This window comes from Lacerta agilis, chromosome 17, assembly GCF_009819535.1.
Source record: "Lacerta agilis isolate rLacAgi1 chromosome 17, rLacAgi1.pri, whole genome shotgun sequence".
NCBI lineage: Eukaryota > Metazoa > Chordata > Lepidosauria > Squamata > Lacertidae > Lacerta > Lacerta agilis.
The window spans coordinates 3,846,339-3,873,121 of record NC_046328.1 but is presented as its reverse complement, the minus strand read 5'-3'; the positions used below and the strand labels follow the sequence as shown (position 1 = coordinate 3,873,121).

General features: G+C 43.0%; 1 protein-coding gene across 3 annotated transcripts in view; it reads left to right on the top strand.

The window, feature by feature from the left end:
- ATP2A2 (ATPase sarcoplasmic/endoplasmic reticulum Ca2+ transporting 2) overlaps positions 1-17,736 on the top strand; it is a 53,055-nt gene extending 35,319 nt beyond the window's left edge. Inside the window, exons 10-21 of one of the 3 annotated variants that reach the window (XR_004428095.1) lie at positions 1,379-1,481; positions 3,277-3,408; positions 3,523-3,645; positions 3,904-4,122; positions 4,752-5,087; positions 5,372-5,592; positions 6,106-6,308; positions 7,174-7,259; positions 7,712-7,845; positions 8,840-8,957; positions 9,098-10,927; positions 16,865-17,735. Coding sequence is in view for 2 of the 3 variants with exons in the window: in XM_033174398.1 (XP_033030289.1) it covers positions 1,379-1,481; positions 3,277-3,408; positions 3,523-3,645; positions 3,904-4,122; positions 4,752-5,087; positions 5,372-5,592; positions 6,106-6,308; positions 7,174-7,259; positions 7,712-7,845; positions 8,840-8,957; positions 9,098-9,367 (1,945 nt within the window). In the remaining variant the exon portion in view is untranslated. Of the gene's footprint in view, positions 1-1,378; positions 1,482-3,276; positions 3,409-3,522; positions 3,646-3,903; positions 4,123-4,751; positions 5,088-5,371; positions 5,593-6,105; positions 6,309-7,173; positions 7,260-7,711; positions 7,846-8,839; positions 8,958-9,097; positions 11,034-16,864 lie in introns of those variants that run through there. The other 2 variants (XM_033174399.1, XM_033174398.1) reach the window with 2 other exon arrangements.
- Positions 17,737-26,783: the final 9,047 nt, after the last annotated feature.

Sequence of the window (26,783 nt, the reverse complement as noted above, 5' to 3'; positions counted from 1 at the left end):
TACCAATTTAAAGCTGATCTTTTGGAATAGTTAATTTTGTGGGGAAATTGGAGGTTTTCCACAAGGTTACAGCTGGTTATTGATATTTCGCCCATCTTAGGGAGAAGAGTGTTACTGGTCTCACTTAATAAGTTATTTACTGTGAGCAGTCCAGGCATTATAAATATACCGTATTTTTCTGTCTATAAGACGCCCCCATGTATAAGATGCCCCCTATTTTGGGGGACTCAAATTTAAGAAATTAGGGGGTGAGATGGCCCAGTGTATAAGACACCCTCTAATTTTTGACATTATTTTTAAGGGGGAAAACCTAGTTTTATACACGGAAAAATACGATACTCTAAATCTGGCCTTCAGAATTACATTGTTGTCCTAGAATATATCTCATATGTGTGCAATCTTTCATTATGAGTACCATTGTGCAGGCTTGTGTTTAAGCACTTGCCTGTCAGCTTATGGGGACAAGGATTTGCATGCAGGTGAGTGAGTAACCTGGTACAGAATGGGTGAAGCACAAGACTGCCATGCTTTCCCTCCTTCAAACCTTAATTTCTCCAAATTGTTTTGAAATGTTATGTTTTTGAATCTACATACCATATTACCACTTCTCTTATGCCTCTTTCTCTGCTTTCCATATAAAGAAATGTGCACACACTCGTGTCTTTTCAGTTCTTCATAGTTCCAAAGAATGGCACAGATTGCTAATGTTGAGATGATGACTGGAAAAGACATAACATCTATTGTCATTTCCTAGTTGATGTCTTTGTTTACGTGGAGCCCTTAAGAGGAGCACATGAGGTGTCATGATTCATCACTGCTTCAGCAAAGCTAATTTCCCCCAAGTAGAGAGAAATCTCAATTTGTTCAGTCTTTATAGTCATTGATGACAAGCTTTTGATGTGAATCAATCCCATGATGGGCCCTTGCTAAATGTTCTGTGTGTAATATTAATTTCCATTACCCTTGAACAAAATTCACTTAGGGCAAAAGTGAAATATAGCATCTTAGAAACATGCAGCACACTTGCCTCATTGATCATGGTTCCTTTTCGTATTTGAGTGGGCAAGGAGGAATTCTTAATTAGGACACAGGAACTTTAAATGCCCAGATTTTAAAAGACTACCTGTAAAAGTGAGTTCTGCTGTTGATTCTGGCCTTGTAAACATAATGCAGCATGAAATGTCCATTCACTTTCATGTCAATGTGATTTATTTATCCCAAGCCCAAGCTGCAGAGGGCTTTCTGGATTTCAGCATATGAAGAATAACATGAACATGCCATAGGGGGAAGGATCTTAGCCACTAGTTTACTCTGATATAGCACAGACATTGGGACTGAAAGTCTCACCATCTATTTTTCTCTTGAATATTTTTGACAGGCATAAAGATGATAAACTTATCAAATGCTGTCAGTATGATGGCCTTATAGAATTGGCAACAATCTGTGCCCTTTGCAACGATTCTTCTCTGGATTTCAATGAGGTAAGTATTTCCTCCTAATTCAAGAGAGGGAGCAAAGTGGTTGCTGTCGCTCTCCTACGTTAGAAAAGGCTGCAGCACTAGGTACATTCCTCCCATCCTCTTTGCATAAGGGTATTTATCTTTTCACAGGAGATACTTTTCCTCCAGCGTGTGTTTGTTTAGTCTTTTATGCACCTCTTTTGCAGCAGTTGTGTCCAAGACGACTTGCTCAGTTGTTTTCAGTTATTAAATCTGTACATATACATAGCAAACAAAATTAATAAAAGTATACAGCAAATGAAATGAAAATTCAGCAGCAAGATATCCAAACCAAGGCATCAAGTTAAAACAACTAAAAACAGCCACAGGCTGAAATAACCAGATTTTAACGTTGCATCAAAATATCAACAATATAGGTATTGACCAGACATCCCTGACGCCACACATCCCCACTAAGGGAATTTAAGAAGGGGGGTTGCCACAATGCAACATATTTATACTTTTCTGATAGATGCATTTCTGACACCTGTGTAAAGAAGCCTTGCGTGCATATCTACTATCTAGGTAATTTCCTGAATCCTGTGAAAAGTGACAGTGCCTGGCCCTGCACCAGTTAGTTTTTCATGACCTAGGAAACGTATTGTTTTATCTTGGCGCTGAAGAGCCTTGGTGTTGTAGGAAACAAAACGTTGAATTTAATTTTTTTGAAAGCATACATGAATTCATACAAAGGACTCAGTGACAGATATGAGAGCACCTAAGTCTAAAGCTAAACAGGTGTGAACTTGATCAGTCCCTTGAATTAGTCTGGAAGCTCCATTTTACAGCCAAATGGGGCTTTGCATCAAGCATGAGTGCAGGAGTAAGGAAAAATATGGAGAAAGAAGGCAGAAAGAAAGAGGCACTGTACACATGGCTGGTTGGTTGGTTGGTTATACAAAGCCCAATATTAGCTTGAAAAAGCACTTCCATAATGAGTGCTGGTTGAGATGCACCTTTAAAATAGTTAGACAGAACACTAAATAAGGAACAGCCAAGGGAAGTGTGCTTTTGAGACAAGGTAGTTTATTCTTCTAATTAACAATTATGTTTTCTTATGCTGAGCCTGTGCTTAACTTCTGATAGTCCCCATACCAACTGCAAAGAATGTGACTTATGCATACCAAATAAAATACTGTGATCTTTTTGGTGCTGAGCAGGACAGGAAGGTAAAAGAGGTTTGGATAAAGGAGCATAAATAATAGGCAAGGGTTAACATAGCAGAACATGCAGGACAGTTATGCTTCCTTGGGTTGTTTTTGCAAAAGTTGATCTAGAAGAAAGTTAGATACAGTGGGGAGAAAGGTCACAGACATGAGTGGAAGAAGTCAAAGTGTAGGGATGCAGAGTGAATCAAGAGAAAGTAGCAGGCCACTGGGAATGAAACCCTTGGAAACTAGGTCTTGAACTGTCATTAGAAAGTAACGGCAAGTATGAGTAAACACTTGAAAAGGCTGATATGGCTTTGACTTAAGTTCCCACCATGCCAGTCTACTTGGGGGCCTCTTATGGCACTTGAGGTACAAATGCAAGTCAAGGTAACCCCCCCCCCCCCGGTAGGTCTTTGTGTGTTGGAAAAGGAAGCAATAATTGGTACGGTACAAAAATATATTTTCAATAAAATCCATTATTGCATAAATAGATTTTATTACAAATTCTGGTTTTGTTTTCATTTTAAATAAGAATTTTTGGATGTCTGTTAACAAGAAGACTTCCAAAATACGTAAGTGATAGGCAACCTGTGATACTAATCATGCTAATAACATTTGTGTTAAAGGCTAAAGGAGTGTATGAAAAGGTTGGTGAAGCCACAGAGACTGCCCTCACATGTCTGGTGGAGAAGATGAATGTGTTTGACACAGAGTTGAAAGGACTGTCCAGAATTGAACGGGCGAACGCTTGCAACTCGGTCAGTACTTCTGAAGTAATAAACAGCAGAGAACCAAGTGAAACTCTTCTCCTTTTGTGCAGGTTCATTGCACTGCAATTCTGACTTCTTCATCTTCCCACCTCCTTTCTGCAGGTGATAAAGCAACTCATGAAGAAAGAGTTCACCCTTGAATTCTCAAGGGATAGAAAGTCCATGTCGGTGTACTGCACTCCAAACAAGCCCAGCCGGACTGCTATGAGCAAGATGTTCGTTAAGGCAAGTATGCTTCATGGAAGCAGGCAGTTGTACTTAGCTACAAGGCAGCATGGCTCTTGAAGTTGTGCCAGAACAAAATTGCAGTGGCGTCTCAAAAAATAAATCTGTGCTTAGTAGTATTCGACCCCTGCAGTTGAGTGAGCTACGTTAATTTTATTTTAATTTTTTCCCCTTGATGGCTTTGTGGTGTGAAGGCAAGCGATTGTGATTCTGATCTTTCTTGGAAGGCTAATTGGCTCCCACTTTGTGCTCCTGCAGGGTGCTCCCGAAGGAGTAATTGACAGGTGTACACACATCCGGGTTGGCAGCACTAAAGTGCCATTGACACCAGGAATTAAGCAGAAGCTCATGAGCGTCATCCGAGAGTGGGGCACAGGCCGAGATACCCTGCGCTGCTTGGCTTTAGCAACACACGACAATCCACTAAGAAGGGAAGACATGAAATTAGAGGATTCTGCAAATTTCATTACTTACGAGGTTGGTTTACTGTCAAATTGCAGCTTAAGGAGAATGGCAGAAGTTTCCTAAGTGAGTTTTGTCTTTGGATGGAAACACCAAGTGAGCCACTCGGAGCTCCTTGGAGGAAGGGATGTAGCTGATATTAGTTTGTAGCATTTAACCTCTCCATCCTAGTACCACCCTAGTATATTGTGCAGTTATCACTAGGCATCCTGGGTAGTATTCATGCCCCTGCAACTAAGACAGCTGGTTCTAAACCCCACCTAATCCTAGGCTACAAAAATTTACCTAGGGCTGCCTAGTCTCCATTCCTTACCTATAGAATGGGAACAGCAGTAACTGACCTCTGTGGATTGTTGGGAAGATGAACAAATTAAAACAAAAATGCTGTACAAGCAGTAATAGCAGTGCTCTTTTCCTAGAAAAATGAGTACTCATCATGAAGTTGTTACAGTAAGTGCCACACTCTTTAACAAAAAAAAGGCTTCAGTACCGCATACCCTTGAGTACCCCCTCAAAAAAATCAACAAGTAATAGTATAACAATGGTAAAGGACATATTAGTTCTGTTCAGCAACTTAAGAATGTGTGACTTTTACCTTGTTACTGGAAAATCTGAACGCTTATTGAGCTTTGTTCTTGTTTCAGACCAATTTGACATTTGTTGGCTGTGTGGGGATGCTGGATCCCCCACGAATTGAAGTGGCGTCATCCATAAAGTTGTGTCGGAAAGCTGGTATTCGTGTGATTATGATAACAGGGGATAACAAGGGGACAGCAGTGGCCATCTGTCGTCGTATTGGCATCTTTGGGGAAGACGAAGATGTCACCACGAGAGCCTTTACAGGGCGTGAGTTTGATGAACTTTCCCCAGCTGCCCAGAGGGACGCTTGCCTAAATGCGCGCTGCTTTGCCCGTGTGGAGCCTTCCCATAAGTCTAAGATTGTTGAGTTTCTCCAGTCTTTTGATGAGATCACAGCTATGGTAAGTGTGAGAAGTGGGGCATTAGATAGGGGGCAACTTCTTGTGTAGAGAAAGATCTGTGTACTAGTTGAGGGGAGGAGTCTTTATGCAGTTGCATTTTATGGAGGTTCCAAGCAGTTCTTTCCCAGCATGAAGATGCAAATTGGATAGAATGTACATTAATCCGCCCTACCTTGCTGCCCAGTTATCAGATGATGAAGATGGGGCTTTGCTTGGAACCAGTTCTACTGTATGCTGGCACAATGAGCCGTGTCAGTGCCCGCTTTTCAAACTTTCTGTTTCAGACTGGAGATGGTGTAAATGATGCCCCAGCACTGAAGAAAGCAGAGATTGGCATTGCTATGGGGTCAGGCACTGCGGTGGCAAAAACAGCTTCAGAAATGGTGCTGGCTGACGACAACTTCTCGACCATTGTAGCAGCTGTGGAAGAGGGACGTGCAATCTACAATAACATGAAACAATTCATTCGCTACCTCATCTCCTCCAATGTTGGAGAGGTTGTTTGGTAGGTGTGCTAAGCAGTTTGAACTCCCCTCAAGAACTGCACAAGTGCACTTTGTTGATATAAATTGAGCAGGACTGGCCTCCTGGGACAAATTCAATCCAGAGGTGGCTAACAGGCAACTTAGGGAACCTTTCCCGACCCGTCCCGCCCCCCTTAAACAGAAGAAAATGTCAGAGGATGGATTTGGAGAGTGCTTAGTGGCAACTCAGCTCTGAACAGTTTGTTAGCAAAGTATTCTTCAGAACCACTTCTGCTGTTTTGGGTAATGAAAGAGTGATTTGCAAAGACACACTGAATGTCCCTAGCTACCAACGATTATCATTCTCACCCTGCCTTGGTTGTCAAACAGCGTCAAGAACTGTTAGGATTGCAGCTAATTTGAATATTGACTCTTAAATAGTTGTAGCCCAGTGTCCTCTCATGCTGTGAAAAGCCTAAGTATCCATTAAAACCTTCAGTTAACATGATTAATCCTACTTCTGCTCTTTTTCACTCTTTTTTTTTTTTTGACAGTATCTTCCTGACTGCTGCCTTGGGTTTCCCTGAAGCTTTAATTCCTGTGCAGCTGTTGTGGGTGAACCTTGTGACTGATGGACTCCCTGCCACTGCTCTGGGATTCAACCCCCCTGATCTTGACATCATGGACAAACCACCTCGCAATCCCAAAGAGCCCTTGATCTCTGGGTGGCTCTTCTTCCGCTACTTGGCCATTGGATGTGAGTGTTGATTTTGGATTTGCGAACCCCTGGATAGAACAAGAGGTTTTCTGCTTTCCCCCTTCTCTCATTCCCAGTACCTCCCTGTTCCCTTCCCTTCTCCTCTTGGCTCTTACACAAATGAGCCCAATTGGGACAGCAGCATGGCATCAGCCGGTCCGCATTGCAATTTGGCAGAGTGGTAGAAGTTAGCTTAAAGGTACTGAAACTTGTTGTCACATGCTATTGCTGCATCCTTTCCTCCTCACCTTCCTTTCTCTTTGCAATTGCTAATCTTGCAGAAGATGGCTGCAAAGTGCCACTTGGACCAGTGTTTCTCGAGCTTGGGTCCCCAGCTGTTGTTGGACTACAACTTTCATCATCCCTAGCTAGCAGGACCAGTGGTCAGGGGTGATAGGAGTTGTAGTCCAACAACAGCTGGGGACCCATGTTTAAGAAACACTCACTTTGGACAGTTTACCTACCAAGCTAAATCTCCATTTTAACTAAGCAACCAAAATGTTTTTTTAAAGCCGGCATTGTCTTGGATTCAATAACCTGATAAAATAATTTGTGTCTGTGTGTGTGTTTGTAGAAGAGTTACTTTCGTTATGGCAGGTTTTCAGCGGGGAAAGTGTAAGTGTGTCATTGTACACAGCCATATTTTTTAAATGAGATATGCGATGCTGGAAAGAATCCCGTTGTGGTTACTTGGCAATCAAGATATGAGCATGGATAGCAATTGCAGGAAATGGGCAAGGGTTACACAGTAACCTATTGTACAGAGGAGAGAAAGTTCAGGTGAGGTGAGCAGGCAATACAGTTGGCCCATTATTCAGTCTAGAAAGAACTAAAATTATTTATCCCCCCCCCCCCCATTTTTAAGGCTACGTTGGAGCTGCTACGGTGGGAGCTGCTGCTTGGTGGTTTATTGCTGCTGATGGTGGCCCAAGAATTACCTACTACCAGCTGGTAATATTTTCTTCTCAATATTTCAACATTAGCATTTTTGGAACAAGGCTTACATTTTTGTAGTGCAGTTGGCTAACTATGGTGTTTAAGGTGGAATGCACTGGTATCTTTTCAAAATAACACCAGTTCTTATCTTTGGCAAGATCTTATACGTGTCAAAAAACTAATTCCTGCTTAAAATAAAGATCAGATTAGAGTGTTTAAGAAAAGCTTTGGTTTGTTCAACTTTATAGCTGAACAACAACAAGAATGTGTGCATGCACACGAAAGCTCATACCAAGAACAAACTTAGTTGTTCTCTAAGGTGCTACTGGAAGGAATTTTTTTTATTTTGTTTTAAGAATTATAATGATAGTGATAGCACAAGAGTATTTTGATGAGCTGCAGCCGGGGGACGAGGAGCAGTAATGTCATGAGTGTACTTAACTAGTATTTGTGTTCACATTTTCCAGAGCCATTTTCTGCAGTGCAAAGAGGACAATCCAGAATTTGAAGGTGTTGACTGTGTGGTCTTTGAGTCTCCATACCCTATGACAATGGCACTTTCCGTCTTGGTTACTATAGAGATGTGTAATGCACTCAACAGGTTGGTGTGCTGGAAATGGATGCTTTCATGTGCCGTATGTCGTTGATGCGGTGATGGGAGCTCTAGATTGCATCATGCTATTTGAAGAACTTGCCTTGACTGCAGAAGTTCTGCATTTGGGTGATTTTCACTGTGTTTCTGGAATTCAGTGACTTTAGGGATTCGGCTACTTTAACTTTTTTCACAATGGGTTTAAATAAATCAATGAAGGAGCAGTATACAAGATGGGCAGAAGAAGTAGGTTTTTCATCTGCAGAAACTGAAGAGAAATATTGCCTGCCTTAAGCTTCACAGAACATCTGTCTTGGCACTGCCAGAAGCATTGCAACGTTAGACAGGCTTGATCCAGTGTAATGTAGATATATGGAGCAGTATCTGGGTCAGCAGTTTTTGCAGAACATTGGTAGGGAGCTATTAAAGCAGGTGGACCTTTCACTAGAGAGCTGCTGATGGGTTGTGGGCAGTAAAAGGAACTATCTTTGATTATTCAATCTGCTGTTGCGAAAAGGTTGGCTTGCAAAACTGGGCAGTAGGAGAAATGCCTTGTGCTGTAGCACACGCATGCGCTTGGTATCATGGCAGCCAGAACTGGAAAAACCAAAAGAAGAAGAGTTTTAAAGCTAATGGGTGGGGAAAGTAGAGTGGCAGACTCTCCGAGCCTGCTGCAGGTGAGAGCTAGTGAAGTGCAGTGGCTTTGAGCAGGAGCTGTGAGCCCTGGGTCAAGTCACACATAGATGGCCTTTAGGCAAGCTGCTATTCTCTTGGACACTGCTTCCATCTCCTACACTCCCATCCAACCCAAACTGCAGTATACAAAATACTGTTTTACAGGGGTGTAGGGGCTGCAGAGATAATACATGCAAAATGTTGATTTAAGTATTTTTTTAAAAAATGTACAAATGATAATTCATCCTATATGCCTGTTGTTGCCTGCCTGTTGAGGGGCAGAGCAACAGTGAACTGTGAAGCTTTATGTACGCCTTCATTCTTTCAGCCTGTCAGAGAACCAGTCCTTGTTGCGGATGCCTCCTTGGGAGAACGTCTGGCTGCTGGGTTCCATTTGCTTGTCCATGTCTCTTCACTTCCTTATCCTCTACGTGGAGCCACTGCCAGTAAGTTTGCATAGCTCATGTTCCAGGACAAGTCCTGAGCCAAGCAAGAACAGCTCTTGGTCACCTCCAGCTCTCTTGCCCCTCAGCTCAGTCAAAAGGCTTCACCAATAATGCCATTTCTCTTCTCTTCCATTCCCCAGCTGATCTTCCAGATCACACCTCTGAATCTGACCCAGTGGCTGATGGTGTTGAAAATCTCGCTACCTGTCATCCTGCTGGACGAGACACTTAAATTTGTGGCCCGTACCTACCTAGAGCCTGGTAAAGATAGTGTGCCGCCTGCCACCAAGCCACGCTCTTTGTCCGCATGCACCGAAGGGGTTTCCTGGCCGTTTGTGTTCATTACCCTACCCTTGGTTATTTGGCTGTATAGCACAGACACTAACTTTAGCGACATGTTCTTGTCTTGACCTGAAGAGATAACAGTTTGACAGAGAGATGTTTAACTTAAATCAATTTTTTTATTGTTTAAAGCAATTGTCTTATTCTGCTGAATTTTCACATGAACATATTTGCCGGTGTCTGAGGTTCCATATTCTATGCCAGCCCTTCCCCATCCCGGTGCCCTCCAGATACCTGCTGTTACAACTCCCCTCAGCCACAGCCAGCCCACCTGTGCTAGCTAGGACCAATGGGAGTTGTATCCCCGACATCTGGGAGGGGCACCAGGTCATGGAAGGGCTGATCTAGACGTTTTGGGTTTTTTTCTTTTACTTCCCCTGACCCGACTCCAGTGGGGGAGTAGCATTTCTCCCCACCCCCTTTTATACACATCTAGGGTGTCCATTGACATGTACAGAGAAATTTAACACTATTTTATGCAAATATTTTTTGTAGAGGAGAAGCATGTACAGTGTTCTGTTTAATAGTCAACTCATCCTTGTAAAAACAAACAAAAAAGTGCTTTGTGGGGGGAGTGCCAGTGGACACTATATTGAGCAAACTGTAATTGGTAGCAGATTTTAGGGAATGAATGTTCTTGTGTGTGTTTTCTTAAACTAAAAAGCATGCAATTGTTTATGTCTTCTGCATGGTCATCTAATCTTAATTTGTCATTCAGCTGGTTTTTTCTGCACTGGGCAGATGTATACTGCTACCTCAGTATCTACCCCCCCTTTTTTGCCCTTTCCAATATTTTTAAATAACAACTGAATCTTGTTTACACCTGTATTTGTAAGAGGTATGCTTATTTTTGCTGGTGCAGAAAATACCACTCCAGGGGCAACCTATTACTGTTCTCCCCCGCAACCCACCCCCCATCACATGTAGATTTTTTTTAAAAAAAAAAAATTATTTATTTAAATATCTTATGTATTTTTATTGTAACAGCATTTTCACCAGCATTGCCCACTTTGGGATGGTGGGGGAGGAGCAGGAAAGGTAAAAGGCTACCTGGATAGACTTAAGGCAAAACAAAAAATAAAAAATAAACTTTTTTTTAATTGAGAAAATTTTGTTTCTCATTTCATTTATACCTTGGAGGCTGCTCCATTTTAATTAGCAAAATCCATGCATCAATATTTTTGTGTTCAGTTTTTTTTTAATTGGGGGCATTCATAATGGGACCTGGAAACAAAGGACTTGCATTTGCACAGCTGGAGTTCTCACGGGGTCTTTCTTTGGTTAGGTCTCTTAACTCTCAGTGCCACATCTTGGGATATAGTCTGCTGGCCACATCTTACCCTGAAGTGGCAAAGTAACAAATTTGTGTGTGTGTGCGTGTGCGTGTTACGTCTCTGTGTGTGTTTTTGTAAAATCTGTAAATACCACATGACCAAATGAACATATTGTATAGAACTATTTTTATTTTTAATGTGGCACTAACCACCATCATTCTATTGCGATAAATGTTACCGCATGTTGTGTTTCCCCCCTCCAAATTGAGTCCTGTATCAACAATGTGTAAGTTCATTAACAGTCCTAACTGTGTGGTGTTTCTCTCCAATGCCTTCCAACATTCATCGACTGAAGTGAGTATCTCTCTTCCATTTCACCATTCCAGTGGTGATGTGCTGTGTTAAAAAAGATAGCATATGCTGTATACATGTCAAAGAATAAATGCTAATTTTCCCTTCATTCCATGCTGCGTTTTGTCAGATATTCTGCTGTGCTACATTATTATCACCACTCTTCACATTCTGCCTCCAGTATCATAAGGCTCAGATGTCTTGAAGAACAAGCATATTTTGCGCCCCAATTTCTGTTGGGTTAAATCTTTAGAACTAAGCTAGCAAGACCTGTGCCCTGAAAGTATTAGAGAATTAACAGCATTTCCCCTTCTAAATTCACATTAAACTCTTCCTTAGCAACCGTCAGCACCTCCAGGGTGCCTTTGCTGCAGTGGAAGCTTTTTAAGATAATCTAATCTGTCTTCCCCACATCTCAAAAGTAATAGGCATCCTTGAACATGGGTCCCAATTACAGTGGTGCCCCGCTAGACGAATGCCTCGCTAGACGAAAGGCATTCGCTAGCGGAAGGCTGCCCCACAAGATGAAAAAGTCAATGGGCTTGCCTCGCAAGACGGAAAAAAAAATTTCCTGCGAAAACCGCTATTTTGTATTGGTGCTTCACAAGACAAAAAAATCGCTATACGGAGACACTCTCAGAATGAATTATTTTCGTCTTGCGAGGCACCACTGTAGCGTTGTAGTTTTCATACTTGGACTTCTTTTTTTGTTTTGTTATAAAGGTGTCATGAACCATTCCAGATAACAGGTATTAACTTCAGAAGGCCACGGGTCTTCCAGTTACGTTCTCTCAGGTATCTGTTTGTAACAGAACAATATCTTAATAGTTCTCAGTGAGTGGAGACTCTTCTTGTGTCCCACAAAAACAGCAACAGAGCAGTCGAATGAACATAACATGGTTGAATGCCGAAGGACTGGGGGACATGTTCTGTCAAAACGGCAGATAGCATGCTGGCTTTGCAGTGTTTTTCAGTCACCTGCTAGGGCACTCTTTGTTTAGGAGTTGGATGGATTAAAATTAGCCAAGAGTCCTATTGAAGCACTTTAAGAGTCTGTGATTAGCACAGAATGCTAAGTGATGGGTAAGCTCAAAATGCTCTGGGTTGTAAAGTGAAATCCCTTGCAGATGGAAGGTTTCACTGGCGGACATGTTAAAAAAAGAGGACCTTGCAACTCAGGAGTGTGTTAGGAGCACAGCAGTAAGCAGACTTCCTAGGCAAAGTTGTCACGTCATCCTAAATCTAGACTCTAGTGCTGACCTTAGTGGACATGCTATCTCCACACTTCCTTGCCTTGGTCTGGTTTTGTTGCCAGTCTATTGAGCTTGGAAATGGGAAGCAGCACAATATTATCAGTGCAGGCTGACTTCTGTGACAGGGATAGCTAATCTGTGACCTGCCAGATATTGCTGGACTACAACTCTGTCTCTGACCATTTTCTGCTACTCATTGGGGCTTAAAACACTACCTAGGGTAGCTCAGTTAAGTAGAGCATGGTGCTGATAATGCCAAGGTTGCAGGTTTGATCCCTGTACGGGATATATACACATCCCTGCATTGCAGGGGGTTGGACTAAATGATCTTTGGGGTCCCTTCCAACTCTTTGGACCTAATGGAAGCTGGGAGTCAAACAGCCATCTGCAAGGCCACAGATTAGCCATTCATAGGCCCAGAAGCATCAGCTTCTGGCTCCTTGACACCTGCACCATAGATTGGATATTCTGTCTAGCTCTGATTTCCTTCAGCTGTCAATTCCTTGCTCCTCACAAAAGTGAACACAAAACAGCCCCAATGTATCTCAGTATTTTATTTCACATTCTCAAAGTAAAAGAGTACAGGTCCCTTCCTTGATGGGTTATAATCTCAAATTTGACAGGAGAGGGGTTTGAGCAGAGAAAACTCTTTCTCAGTTACATGGATTTAGGGAGGACTAAGCAGGTATGCCAAAGAGCTCACAGAAGGCTGGGGGAGGTTTTGAAGAGGGAAGCAAGAAATTACATTGTACAAATGTTCTAGGAAGCAGTATCACCCATGAAGGTCTTGGAAGGAAGAAAATAGCAGAGTTAAGAGGAAGCTAAAACTTGCAGAGGTCCCTTACTAAACTATAAACATATTTGGGGAACAAGAACCCTGTATGTCTGGACTCCTATGTGTGTGAATATACACATGAAAAGCCCAGCTTAACCAAATGAAAATAGAAACCACGGTGGATGCCCCTATTTCAGTTACTCATCTTTACAAGTGGCAGTGAGCTTGGACGATGCTGGTGGCAGAGGCTGGTGGCAGTTGGAATGCCAGCCACCTTTGGAGGGCCACACAGGTAAGGGCAGGTTACCAAAATTGCTGTTTCTGAAAAGCAATGGAGCAGACCAGTAACTTTCAAGCCCACTTGTAAGAGGGTTCTTGCACGGATATCCATTTAGCCCAAATTGTGAACAACTTGGAAGTATTTGTGAAGGTAGACAGTTCTTTTTATTTTTTTATTTAAAAAAATCTGTTGTGTTTTGATCTGCCTTCCATTTCTCACTGTGCTTTTCAGTTGGTTTAGACTGTTCTTGTCTCAATGTTTCTCACCCAGATGAGGAGACGTCTGCATAGCTGTATAGGGTGGTAACACAGAAACCTGTGACCATCCCAATGGTGTCAGGCTTTCAAATCCCAACAGTCCCAACCACTGTGGGCAAAGGGGATGATGGGAGTTGAGGTCCAGCCACATAGGATAGGCAAGGCAGGGGTAGATGAGTCAATAGTCTAATTTGGTAGAGGAGAGCTTCAATGTTAAGCACACTGGCCTTGCTCCTTCCTCTCTCATCCCCTTTTGACTGAATTAGGGAGATAACAGAACATAAGTTTGTGGTATAGTAAGCCATCTATTTAAATGATATTTGCAATTCACAGTGCCCGTTATGGTAAGCAATATATTTCCCCAAGGGAAGCACATACTCTTGTCAGGAGGTGAAGCCTTGTAAGATGGCTAGTCATCAACCTTTCCATTAGTGAAAGGAATTAGTGAAGCTTTTTCAAAGTGCTTTGAACCTTGCAGTGACCCCTTTGGAAAGTGGCCAGGGTGCCTTCCCTTTCTCACTGAATAAGGACTTCTTGTCTTTCCAGGCAGAACTTAACCCCAAATCTCTCGACTCTTAAAGCCCAGTGCAAACTTCAGCCTAAGTATTCAGTGGTTCTCACAACACCATGGGTTGGGTGAATATGGTAACTTATCCAAGGCCGTCCAGTAAGCTTAGAATTGAACCTGTGGCTCTAATGTTAAAAACCTGATGGAGCAGAGTTACAATTCAGGGAGGACATACTTTTCCCAGGTTCAATTAAAGCCCCTCAGGTGCAGCAACGATGGGAAATACATTTGCTTGAAACCTTGTAGAGATGCTGCCAGTCGAGGTTGACCAGCCTTCCTCCAACCTGGTGCCTTCTAGGTGATGTTGGATTTCACAACTCCCGTCAGCCCCAGCCAACATAGCCCATGGGCAGGGGGGTGGGGTGGGGGAGAATAGCAATCCACAAAGCATCTGGAGGATACAACATTTGATTAATAGCTTGACTTAGTCCCCAGCATTTTGGGGTGAAGCTTTCATTTCTGATAAACATTCAATGACATAGATGTTAAAAGAATGGCCAAACAGTGTTCATTTTATCCCCATTTGTTTACCAGTACAAGTGGTGTCTCAAAATCAACGGGATTTTTTTTATTGTTTAAATTGAATGCAAAGCAGCTTTGTGGCAATTCACTTTTTTTTAAGCTGTGGTTTTGCTTAAATTAGTGTTCAATATTGGGGAATCTTAACTCTGTGGTGATAAAATGGAGTACAGCAGCAGTCTTCTAGTGTCTCCCAAGGACGCAGCCAATAAAAGGCTTGAACGATGAGCAAACTGGATGGGTGAGGTGTAGGTAAAAACAGCCCAAGTTGTCTGTCCTTGCACCTGTCTTGTTTTACTTTTTGCACTTCTTAACCACCGTTTCCCTAATTTCTGCTTATAGCATTAAAACAAAAAATAATAATGAAACACTAACACAGAGAGTAAAAAGATCTGCATATTTTCTAACAAAAACTCTTTGGGACAGGAGACTGCAATTGTACAATAACTGAGTTGAAAATTGCTATGGAACAGCAGAAGCAAATAGGGCAGGGGCTGAATCGTTGCAAGCTTCATTCTGGGCAAGGCAGGTGTAAGGATTCAGGGCACATGCCCAGGACACCAATTGGTGCAAAATGTCCACGTGCAATGGAGGCTGGCCAACCAGGCAATGCACCAGCGATGCTGGTGTGTCTTCAACCAGCCTCCACCTGCCAGCCCTCTTACTCAAAGAAAACCAGGGAGCCAGGCTGGTTGTCAGCTGCTTCCTCCTCCTTAGTCTCAGTGTTGACGTTGCAGAACTTGGCTGCGAAGAAGAGGAAGGGGGCAAAATGAGAATGAGTTGGTGCTGCCTGTCATTGGCTCGGGCAGAGGCAGAGGCCATTGCTGGATCTAGTTCCCCCTATTGTTTGGGATCTGCCTTCCATTCTACTAGCCATCAATGTCCACGTGTTAACTCTGGGCAAATAAAGTTGGTGGGTGGGGTCTCAACAGGACTCTGCCTTGTGATTGAAATTAAAAGAAATGAAAAGGGCAGGTGGTGTGTCACCCACCCATCCCTGACACCACCCTTGTCCCTGGTTCTTGTATGTCTCCATGAGCACAAGGCTGGCATGCCAGTGGTTCTGGTGGCAAAGCTTTTCTGGAAGGAAGAAGGTTTCAGCAGATGAAACAGCCCTGCAGCCTTTATGTTGTCTCACCTTTTTGGTGTATTTGGGGGGTCAGGGAGAGACAGGCTAGGGAAATAGCTTAACTCCTTATTGTACCTGTTTCCTTTTAATAATTTCCAAGGTACCAATTGCATTCCAAACTACTGGGGCATCCTAGACATCTATGATAAGAGGACTCGCAATTTAAAGACCTCCACAAAATACCACAAAATTATTAGAAATTGAGAGAAAGTTTAAAAACGAACATTGAATGAGAAGCAGTGCTGTTGCCTGGGGAGAATCTGAAAGGGAGACTGGTTGGGCGGGCAGCCGGACTGATCTGTTTGCTAGGTGGAAATACGTAAAGGAAGCAAAAGTGGATTAACAGAACCACTTCTCACTTTTTGCTGCAAAGCTCATTGCACACTAGGAAATTGAATGGTAGGAATTTGTTAGGGCCTGAGAGCTCCAACATGCTGTGGCTAATCTGTAACTCTTAATTCACGCAGACAAGCTATTACAGCCAACAAGTGATGAAAAAGGATGTGTGAACATATTTTGGTTACTCCTTTGGCAACAGCATTTTTTTTTCTCACTTCACTAAAGGTTTGGGAGGGAATGGCTTAGGGTAGGGATTGGAAGCATTCAGAGGCTGTTGGACCACAGCTCCCTTCCTCCTTGGGCACTGGCCAGTATGGCTGGAGCTGATGGGAGTTGGGAGTACAATAGTATCTGGCAAGGCCGCAGGTCCCCCACCTTAGACTTAACAGTGAAAGGGAAATTTGTCCCCGTGACCTGCAGTTCACAGTACCTTTTAAGGAAATGGACAATCTTTCAAAGCACAGTATCTTTAGCCTCCCTTGTACAACAGCTACTAAATAAAAAGATTTGGCAGTTGGCTAAAGAAGTTTTAAGGGTTGGATTATGGGGCAGATAGCGAGTGGAAATCTCTTAACTAAATGCCCTTCCAGCTTTTAATTCTCTGTCATACTTTTCCAATTAACTTGTATTCTCCCATTTGAAAATGAGAGGACGCTTATCAGACTGTTAAAATTCAATTCTATCGCTTTTGAGCCTTTTAAAATTTACAATAATGTCCTTGCTTTTATTAAGCTCTCTTTATCCACCCTTTTCACTAACGTTTTCTCTCTCTCTCTCTCTCTCTCTCTCTCTCTCTCTCTCTCTCTCTTTTTATTTACAGCAAAACTGGAGTAATCACTTAGTCCTAGACAAATTTTGCAGAATTGTAAGGTTAATTTTCTTGCATGCGTCTTTAGGAACGCATCTACCGAAAACATCTGCATGAGTCTTGTAAATGGGAAAATAAAAATCTCTCCTTGGGGAGGGAGAAAAAAATAGAACTGAAAACTCGTGTTCCACGAAGGAAGTGTGTGGTGCTCTTAAAAAGCTTCAGTTTATATACAGATCTACCAATGTGCAATATGGTTTTTAACTGATAAAACAGACCTCTGCGAAGAAGTTTTGGGGTTGCATGAAGACAAGTCTCCCTAAACTGCTAAGCAAGAATTAATGAGTGGTGATTCGCCAAGTTTTTCTTTTCTTTCCATACTTCGTTGTGTAAAATGTCATAGTTTATAAAATGTACAATATTGGACTGTAATGCATGCTTTTCAGTTGTAAGTAGCTGATAATCTCTATTGTATCTCAACATAACACTTAAAAACAGCTCTGTACAATATGCAATTCTATTTATACAGGTTCGTTGACAACGGTACTATTGCTGAACGTTTAAGAAACTGTTAAACCTTCAATTCCATAACTTCAGCTTAAAAAAAATATCTTGGAGTGTGCAGATAGGTCTATTTTGCACTGTAATAATGTAACTTATTTAAATCTAAAGCCGTAGACACACACCAGTGCAATACACATGTTGTGGTGCGTTTTATCTTAACAACAAAAGCCTAATAATGAACCTAGTTCATAAAACAGCATGTGTGACCTTTTTTCTTTGTTAGAAGTTGTAAATAACATTGTCTGATTCAATGCTGATGGTGACAAGCATCACACCTGCCATCCTGGTTTCAGGTAAAATAAACTTATTCTATGATACATAGTTCGTGTGTTTGTTTGGCTATGCATTTAGTCCTGTTTAGGAACACACAAGCTTCCTTGTAAGCTAATTCTAAACACATTTACTGAGAGCCTGTCCTGCACATTATGCAGAGTAAGGTGGTAGGATTCTGGACTTCACTGCTTCAAACCATTGGAGAGCGTGCATTTTTAATGTTCCCTGCATACTAAAGCAAAAAATGTCTGCTCCTTTTATATACTGAACTAGCACATCAGAAAGAGAGAGACAGAGAACATAAGACCAGCCTGTTGGATCAGGCTAGTGACCCATCCATTCCACCAGCCTGTTCTCTCAGTGGGCAACCAGGTTCCACAGTGGGAAACCAGCCAGCAGGGCCTAAGTGGAACAGGACTCTTCCCCACCTGAGATTCCCAGCCTTTGGAGCCAGTCTGCCTCTGGTCCTGTAGGTGCCATGTAGCCATTGTGGCTGGGAGCCACTGAGATATCTATCCTCTACATAGCTGTCAACCCCACCCTGCTGTTTCCCAATGCTATAATAAGGGAATTTCCCGCAAAAAAGGGAAAAGGTTGACAGCTATGACCCTCTACGAGAGGGTGCTTTTCTTTTTAAGTCAAGCCCAGTTCCCAGTTTAGGGAGCTTTTTTTACATGGGAGAATATTCAGAGCTATGAAATCCCAATCACAGGCTCAGGTGGGAGAGTCCAGAATTCTGCTTTTCATTCTATGTAATGTGTGGATTGGCTGGCTCTCAGGAATAAAAGCACATTGCACTGGCTGGGATCCAAAGAACCAAAGAAAGAAGCTTTTGAACCGGGCTTGTTAGAACGGCACATTGCACAGAAAATGCCCTCTGAAGTTGAAGAGGACTTCAAAACCCATTTGTGATACGGCCTGGGCACATGTCATTCAGAGGAAAGAGAATGCCATTTAACACAGGCCTGGGCCCTTGGGTGCTGCTGCTTTGGATCTGTGACATCAGTTCCAGTGGGATTTCCTTCCAAGCTCTCCACACTTTTTAAGTTTTAAGTTTGTGGCACAATTTCCTAGCAATGCTAAGGCAACACTTTTTCCTCTTAGAACTACATAGCGTTCCTCTTGGAGTGTGGCATGACTGGGGTAGAGAGTGTGTGTTAGAAGGCAACCTCTTTATAATCACCTTTTTCGAAACAAAAAAAAAATGTTTTTCATTGTATTAAAAAAGTGAGAGAGACAAACCAGTGTGGTGTAGTGGTTAAGAGCGGTAGACTCGTAATCTGGGGAACTGGGTTTGTGTCTCCGCTCCTCCACATGCAGCTGCTGGGTGACCTTGGGCTAGTCACACTTCTTTGAAGTCTCTCAGCCCCACTCACCTCACAGAGAGTTTGTTGTGGGGGAGGAAGAGAAAGGAGAATGTTAGCCGCTTTGAGACTCCTTCGGGTAGTGATAAAGCAGGATATCAAATCCAAACTCTTCTTCTTCTTGTGTCCCAACTGATTTATTTATATTTATTAATTTTCTAAATGGTGTACAACTGTTCATACACAAGACATTAAACTTTTTAAAGCACAGGAAGTTTTATGTGTGGTGAAATACGGTAATCATCCTCCCAAGTCAGAGTACTTAACCTGTAAAGTGATTTATGTAGTGGAGTCTGGTCCAGCAGGATGAATGGGGGCAATGGCCCACCAATCTTCTGCCTGCCTCCTTTCTTATATTTGGTCCAGGGGGGTGTCACTCCTTGTCAACTTCCTCCTCAGTGTTCCCCTCATCAGGGACGAAGGCGCCAAAATTAGTTGGTTCTGGTGCCGTCTACTGTCAGTCTCCCTATATTCTGCCCTACCACTCCCAATGGGCACCAGCCTCTGGCTTCATGGAAGAGCTCACACAAATAAAATAATTGTATGAGTTCTACCCACTCAATTAAATATCCACGATTTAAATACATCAAAGTATTTTCCTCTCTCTTCCTGACCTTCGACAGGAAGGATTGATGAAAAGACCACCTGTGCCCCACGTCCCTTCAGCTGCCTGCCCAGGGAGGAACATGGTTGAACATGGTTGTGCGGCTTCCCTTCTTACCTGTGGCCATGGGACAGCCGAGGACCTCATTCAGATGGGGTGGAAGGAGGAGCTCTGTGCCCCCTTCCTGTGGCATTCCAGAAGCAGGTGCTCCCCCCTTCTGCTTCAGAAGCACCACCAGGTCCGTGAAGAGCAGCATGCGCAGACCTAAGAGAGAGATGGTGTTTTCTGGCTTCCCTTCCCTTGGTCCACCTAGCTCCCTCTCGTCAACTCTCCATTAGGCCACAGGCCCTCCCCACTTTGATTCCTGTTCAAAGGGCAACGCCAACAGGAGAGGAAGCGCATGCCCCTCCCCACCAAGAGGGCTAGCTTTGGCCAGTCACTGACCCACGGTCTTCATCTGGGCGGTGTGCAGACAAATATGCCCCTCATGGATCAGTAGGGAGGAAAAACACAGCATTTCAAGGAGGGGAAGAGCAGGATAAAGACAGGCACTATTTGGGTTCAGTCAGCCAGCCAGCTACAAATCCACCTAGCCGTTACCTTGTTCAACCCACGTTTTACCGGCTTCCTTGCACAATTTGTATTATGCTTATTTATTACATTTCTATACCATCCTTCACCCAAGGATCACAGGGCAGTTTACAATATTAAACACAAAAATACATAACACAATAACAAACAAAAACAATACCCCCCAGTAGAATATATAAGGCATACCAGACTGTTCAAAGCAATTCACACATATATTGTCTAATCCTTACAATCAACTTCCTAGTGATTTTATCTCCACACTGTTTCGCCATTAGGAGATTTGCTTCAGACCTTCAGCCATTTTAGATACCCTTTTCTACCTTTCCCAGTTGTGAAAGATCCTTTTTGAGGTGCAGCAACCAGAACTGTACATAGTATTTCAAGTGTGATTGCATTAGTCATGGCATTGCAACATTGGCCGCTGCATTTGTTATCCCTTTCCTAATGATCCCTGGCATGGAATTTGCCTTTTTCCACGGCTGCCGCACACTGGCTCAACATTTGTATTGACCTGCCTACCCTGACCCCACAATCCCTTTTGTGCTCACTGATAACCTGCCTGCTCAGACCCCCATGGACATATACATCGTTCTTATTTTTGCCTCAATGTGCATAGTTTTGCACATACTGTACGCCCAACTACATGTGTGATTTTCTTGTCCTTTACAGGTACATTGCTGCCAATTATGACAGTTAGGGGTTAAATGATCGAATCTTCCTGGCCCCTGCAGTTAAGATGCTACATAAACCGTGGTGGTTCTCACCATAGTTAGCATTGTCAATGATAATCCTTGGCAGAGAGAGCAGCAAATGGATGTGGAGCGGGAATAAAGCGTTCCCAAAACATTCCCTCCTCTAAACATACTGCAAAGTTAAGTTGGCGTTTTGCAATTGAGTAACCAGAGAGGCATGGGAATGTTTAACACTGCCAGCCACCCCACCTTGACTTGCAGTTTTCCTTATTATGGTATTGTTGTTCCATGGAAAGGGGTAAAACACATGGCAACCTTTTGGACAGTCTGCTTAGAAGGAACCACACAGCAGGAATTATTTAATATTGAGGCTCCCAATCTAGATACTTCACACCTTGTGTGAACAGTGAATAAATGGAGGCATTGAGAATGGTCATAACAGTAGCAGAACAGACTCCTGCCTCAGGCAAGACCTAAGATTGGATCCTAGACTTTTACAGCCAGATTATTTATGATGGCTCTCCTGGATTTTAGCCAGCACTTGCTTGTAGCCTCTCTAAGTTAACTCCACCCCTAAAAGGCTGAGTCATTTTGTGTATTGTTCTCTCCCAACTTGTTGAGACAACATGTCTACTATTTTCTTTCTCTTGTCTTTACTTAGCAGGGGTGGCACATTCTGTTTCACCACTTAAAGTGAAAGAGGAACATGCTGACGCCCTCCGCTATCATCACCCTTCACTGCCACGCTGCCACCACACCTGTCTTAACTGTGCTGCATGGAAACAGTTGTGAAGCACTAGCAGTGGCACTGGCTTCCAGCTAAATATTGAAAGATCTCTACGGAAACTGGTGCCACTACTCGCAGTAGAGGCAGCGAGGAGGGTGGCAGAGGCAGGCACCTCACCTTGCTTCCTCTTCTCAAGGCGGGCGCCTCACATTGCCTCACCAGTGGGGCTGGTCTGTCACTCATCCTGTAAATAGTTCCTGCATGAATAAAGCCTTTGACCTCCAGAAATTGTGATATTTTCAATCCAACTCACCCAAGCTGCAAGGTGTGCATAGTTGACTCGTGTCTTTCATTGGCTGTGGCTCCACCTACCATTTGGGTTGCCTGCCATCTGCCCTCTTGATTCTAACATTCACCAGCTACCATTGTTTCCAGCACAACATCCTCAGTGGATCTTCCCAGCCAATCTCTGTGCATAAGAACCTAGTAAATTACTTAGTTCAATTTATAGGTGGCCCATTCCCCAGGGCTTTTTTTAATAACAGGTAAAACACACACATTGTATCCTATAAGCACCTGGTTATACTGTTTTTATGCTCAGCCTCCTTGAATTTAGACTTCTGAATGCCACTCTGAAAAGTAAATTGTATGCCCCCCCCCCTTTTTAACTTGGGCAGTCCTTTAGAAAGGGAGTACCACAACTGTGGAGCAAGAACAGCTGTATATAAGTTTTTTATGATGACTGTATAGTCAATAAAGTGCTGTCTGTTGATTGACAAATGGGACAGTTGGCTATGTTGGGATGAAAAGAAATAGCTCATTGAGGCGATAGCATTTTTTAAAGCTCCATGAAACTAAATCCCCAACCTGATCTGGGCCTTTGCACAGCCTCTATCAGTGCCAGGTTTCTGGATTGGCTGCCAATAGAATCTTCCAATTCCTGCCAGCTGCTAAACTCTTCCTAAGCCCGGGATCCCAGCTGGGAAATGTTCCAAACCCCTGAAAGCACACTGTGGGTTGCTTGCCTCTGTCTGCTAGCCAAGCTGTCTTTGACGCAATAGTACTTTCTGTTCTCTGGTAAACTCTTAGAAATCTAACCGGTTCTCCTTCTCCTCTCTCACTTTCTATTCAAATTTTCCGGAGTCTGGCCACAGTTTACCAGCTGTTAATCAGGATGAAATAGGAAGGAAGGAAGATGCGTACTTACCTGTAATTGTAGGTGGCAGAAGGAATTTTGAAGTCTGGGAATATTATTCTCTATCTATTTTATATTATAACAATTCAATACATGTAAATAACATAACAATTAAACATCAAATTACAGAACAGAAGTGGCTATATTTTTTCCAATACTGTCATTTCAAGCATTCCAGTGGTTTTGCACTCTTTCAAGCGCACAAGCGCACGCACACAGACACATATGCGCATGCTAATACTTAAAAAATAAAACCAGAGTGCTAGAATAACATAATGGCTAATTGTTGTGAACCGTATCTTAGCTCTTCTATTTATTCAGCAAACTGCCACAGTCTCAACATCATCCCATCATAATCATTCATCACATTTATATCCCAATTTTCCACCAAGGAGCATAAGGCAGCATATGCTGTTCTCCCCATCCCTGTTTTATCTTCACAACAACCCTGTGAGACAGCAGCGTAGCAACCCCTGCCAGCACCTGGGGCAGAGCTTTTTTTTAATAAATTGCCAGCAGCAACTCTCCAGGGTTTCAGGCAGAAATTTAGTAAGGGCAGCTGCCATATCAGCCAGGGATTGAACCTGGGGCCTTGTACAAATAAAGCCTGTGCTCTGTTACCGAGCTACAGCCCTTCTCTCCTGGTGGATTGTAAAACAGAAATGCTGGGTATAAATGCATTTTTTCAAACATTAATCCTAATCCATTTATTGCTTAGATTTAAAGTGACCGCAGCTGTGTACATTCACAATTTGTTCCATTTACCTGTCCCAGGTTCAATGGCGAACCTTGGTATCTCCAACTCCAGTGGCACCCTGTGCAACGCCAATATCTGGCAGCCCTCTTGCCTTCCATTGGACTTCATGGTTGCAGTTCCTGCTGCGGCATCCCAGAAACACTGTGCCCGGTGCACCAGAACAGGTTGTACTCCCTTAGATCCGACTTTGGCAGGTTACAGTTGGAATTAAGTCCCGTCATTCAACTTGCTGCTTCTTTGAGCTCAAGCAAGAAAATGAAACCAGGACAATAACATTACAGGCAAAACAAAATAAAAAAATAAAATAAAAAAATCGTTCCAGTAGCACCTTAGAGACCAACTAAGTTTGTTATTGCTATGAGCTTTCATGTGCATGCACTCTTCTTCAGATGCACACGAAAGCTCATACCAAGAACAAACTTAGTTGGTCTCTAAGGTGCTACTGGAATGATTTTTTTATTTTTTATTTTTATTTTGTTTTGACTATGGCAGACCAACATGGCTACCTACCTGATTCCAGGCAAAGGCACCCAATGAAGGTGAGAAGCAAGACCCCTTATCAGCGGGGGCCAAAAGGGAGGTGTGGGCCTTGGGAGAGAACTTGTAGGGGAGACCAACTTGTATTTGGTCCTAGACAGGAGGTTTTCCACCCCTATCTTATATAGAGGGGTTTCTTTTTAAGGTTCCAACAAACACAGCCAAGGTTTCACATTTCCTTGCAGAGGGAATATATATGTATGTCATCAGTAGGTGTTTGATTTTGTTTTCTTATTAGCTATCTGGCTTTGGTTTTGGGAGGCTGTTGCTTCTTTTGACGTGGCAGTGCTCAGACAGTCCTGGGGCAGGTGTCTACCTTGGAGCCTTACGGAAAGATTTAGAAAGCCACTGATTCTGTGACAAGGCAAAGTGCCTTTGCAAGTCCATTAAGGCCCTTTCTGCTGCTGTGCTGGAGGGAGCGGGGAAGGCTGGCAGTAATTTTAATGATGGATTTCATGATATAAACATCCGTCACCAGCTGCAGTGAAATTTCCAACGCTCCTTCCGTGCAGAGCATTAAAAAGCTATTAAATCCATCATTAGCAGCTCCGGAGGCAGCTAGTCTAGAGACATTAGGAGCAAGTGCTTATCGATGGTGAAAACCACCCACCAGTATTGTATTGTTTTTCAGGAATATTAGCCGCAAGGGAAACTTCTATTAGCCTCACCTGTTAGTTCTAAAAGGCTTGCAGAAATCGAAGATCCAAACCCAGGTCCCTGGAGAAAGCCCAGTTGCCTGCAATTCAATTAATATCATTTTTTCTAAGAGCAGACTCAAGACACATTAACCGTTGCCCCTCCAGCAGCATTTCAGGTCTCTTTTTAGCAGTGTTGTGCACCCGAGAGGAAGGCAGGGGTGATTCACATGACCTGCTGTGTTTTTCCATGCCAGCAACCCATAGCCCTGAACACCAATTAAATGTATTTATTGATTGCATTTATATCCCACCATTTTCTCTAAGGAGCTCAATGTTGTTCACGTGGTTCTCTCCCACAACCACTACTCTTGAGAGGTAGGTTAGGCTGAGAGGCAGTGTCTGGCCCAAGGTCACTCAGTGAGTGTCTAAGTGAGGATTCAAACCCTGGGCTCCCAGGTCCTAGACTGAAACTCTTAACCACTATGCCACACTGCCATTGCACTGTGCAGTGGTTGTATAAAATGCACATGCCAGCTTAACGACAGCTTGTGTTTTCGAACCAGAGGGGAGGCTGGTTTGAAGGAAAACACATCAATCAGCAGCAGTTCTCATGAAACTATGGGATACAGATGAATTGTGGCTAATGTCTTGTGTACTCCGCTTCAAACATCCGCAGTGGGAACTCAGTTGCACAGCCAGCAGCTTTGGCGGCCCGACACCTATGACTATGCAGTGTGGTTCCCAGGCTGGCTGTCAAGGCACTTAAAGATCAATGCTCAAAGGCCTTCTTGCACATGGGTGGGCTTAATCTGTCTGACAATCATCAGGTGTCACCAAGTCAGGCCACAGACAGGTGGGTTGTTCCACTCATCAAAAATAAGTCTGCAGGGGTGGGCTGCTGGTCCAAAAAGGTTCCCTGTCCTTGGTCTAAGTGTCTTCTGGGTCACCTGGTCTCCACACTCCTTTTCGTATGGTCTCCTACAGGTAAGCTGAAAGAGACCAGAGTACAAGGCGGCTGCATGCATATTCCCTCTTCTACACAACTATGACGGGAGCAGGAACCCTGGCCTGGTCATTCTTCACTAGCAGCAGTCCCACTAGCTGAATTCCACTCTCCCCAGGACCTCTCAGCAGTCCCTTTTATGCACCATTTTTCTTAAAAGTCTCCTTCCAAAAGGCTGTGATGAGCTATCTTCCTCTTCCTCCTTTCCCTTTTATAAAGATTGACATTATGAGAGGGTGTGCAAAGGGTGGCACAGAACTTACTGCATTTGCATGTATATTCATTACACCACTAGCAAAATTTCAACCAGCAAAATGTCTAGCTGGAGCATTGGATCTATCAGCATTGGATCTGAATTGATTTGAAATATGTGCTATTCTTGTTTTAGACTGTTTTCATTTCATATATACAATTAATTTTAAAGAACTGTTTTTACATGTGCAACTGTTTTAATATTTATTTATTTTTGTTTTACTGTGGGATGCCTCGTAGGAAGTAGTTCATAAGTGAAATAATAATTTTTAAAATCACAGGCCAGGGATTGGGGTGCTCTTCTTCCTTGTTTATGAGTTTTATGAACCACTGTAATGTAATGGTACTATATAAATAACAATGGACAACTAATTCACATGCTCCAATTACGATAGTTTCCCCCCAGAAAATAAGAATGGCCACACATTGAAAATCAGCAGCTTGTCTAGCAAATAATTGTGTGACTGATTTTACTGATAGTGGGTGATTACAGGAGCTGGAGTGGAATCACAAACAGGGAAAGGCCCCAATTCAAATCTCATATTAGCCACAAACTGATTTTGACAAGCCATTGTTCCCTTTCATTTATCTACTGGGTCTGGAATTATGAACCAACTGGGTGATTTTGGTCATTCTCCTCCAATTTCCAAAAGAGTTTGTGGAAAGGGGGGAGAGTGGTGCTTCTTCTGTTTAAAGAGAAAGCAGTACAATTCCACTGTACCAGCACTATCACC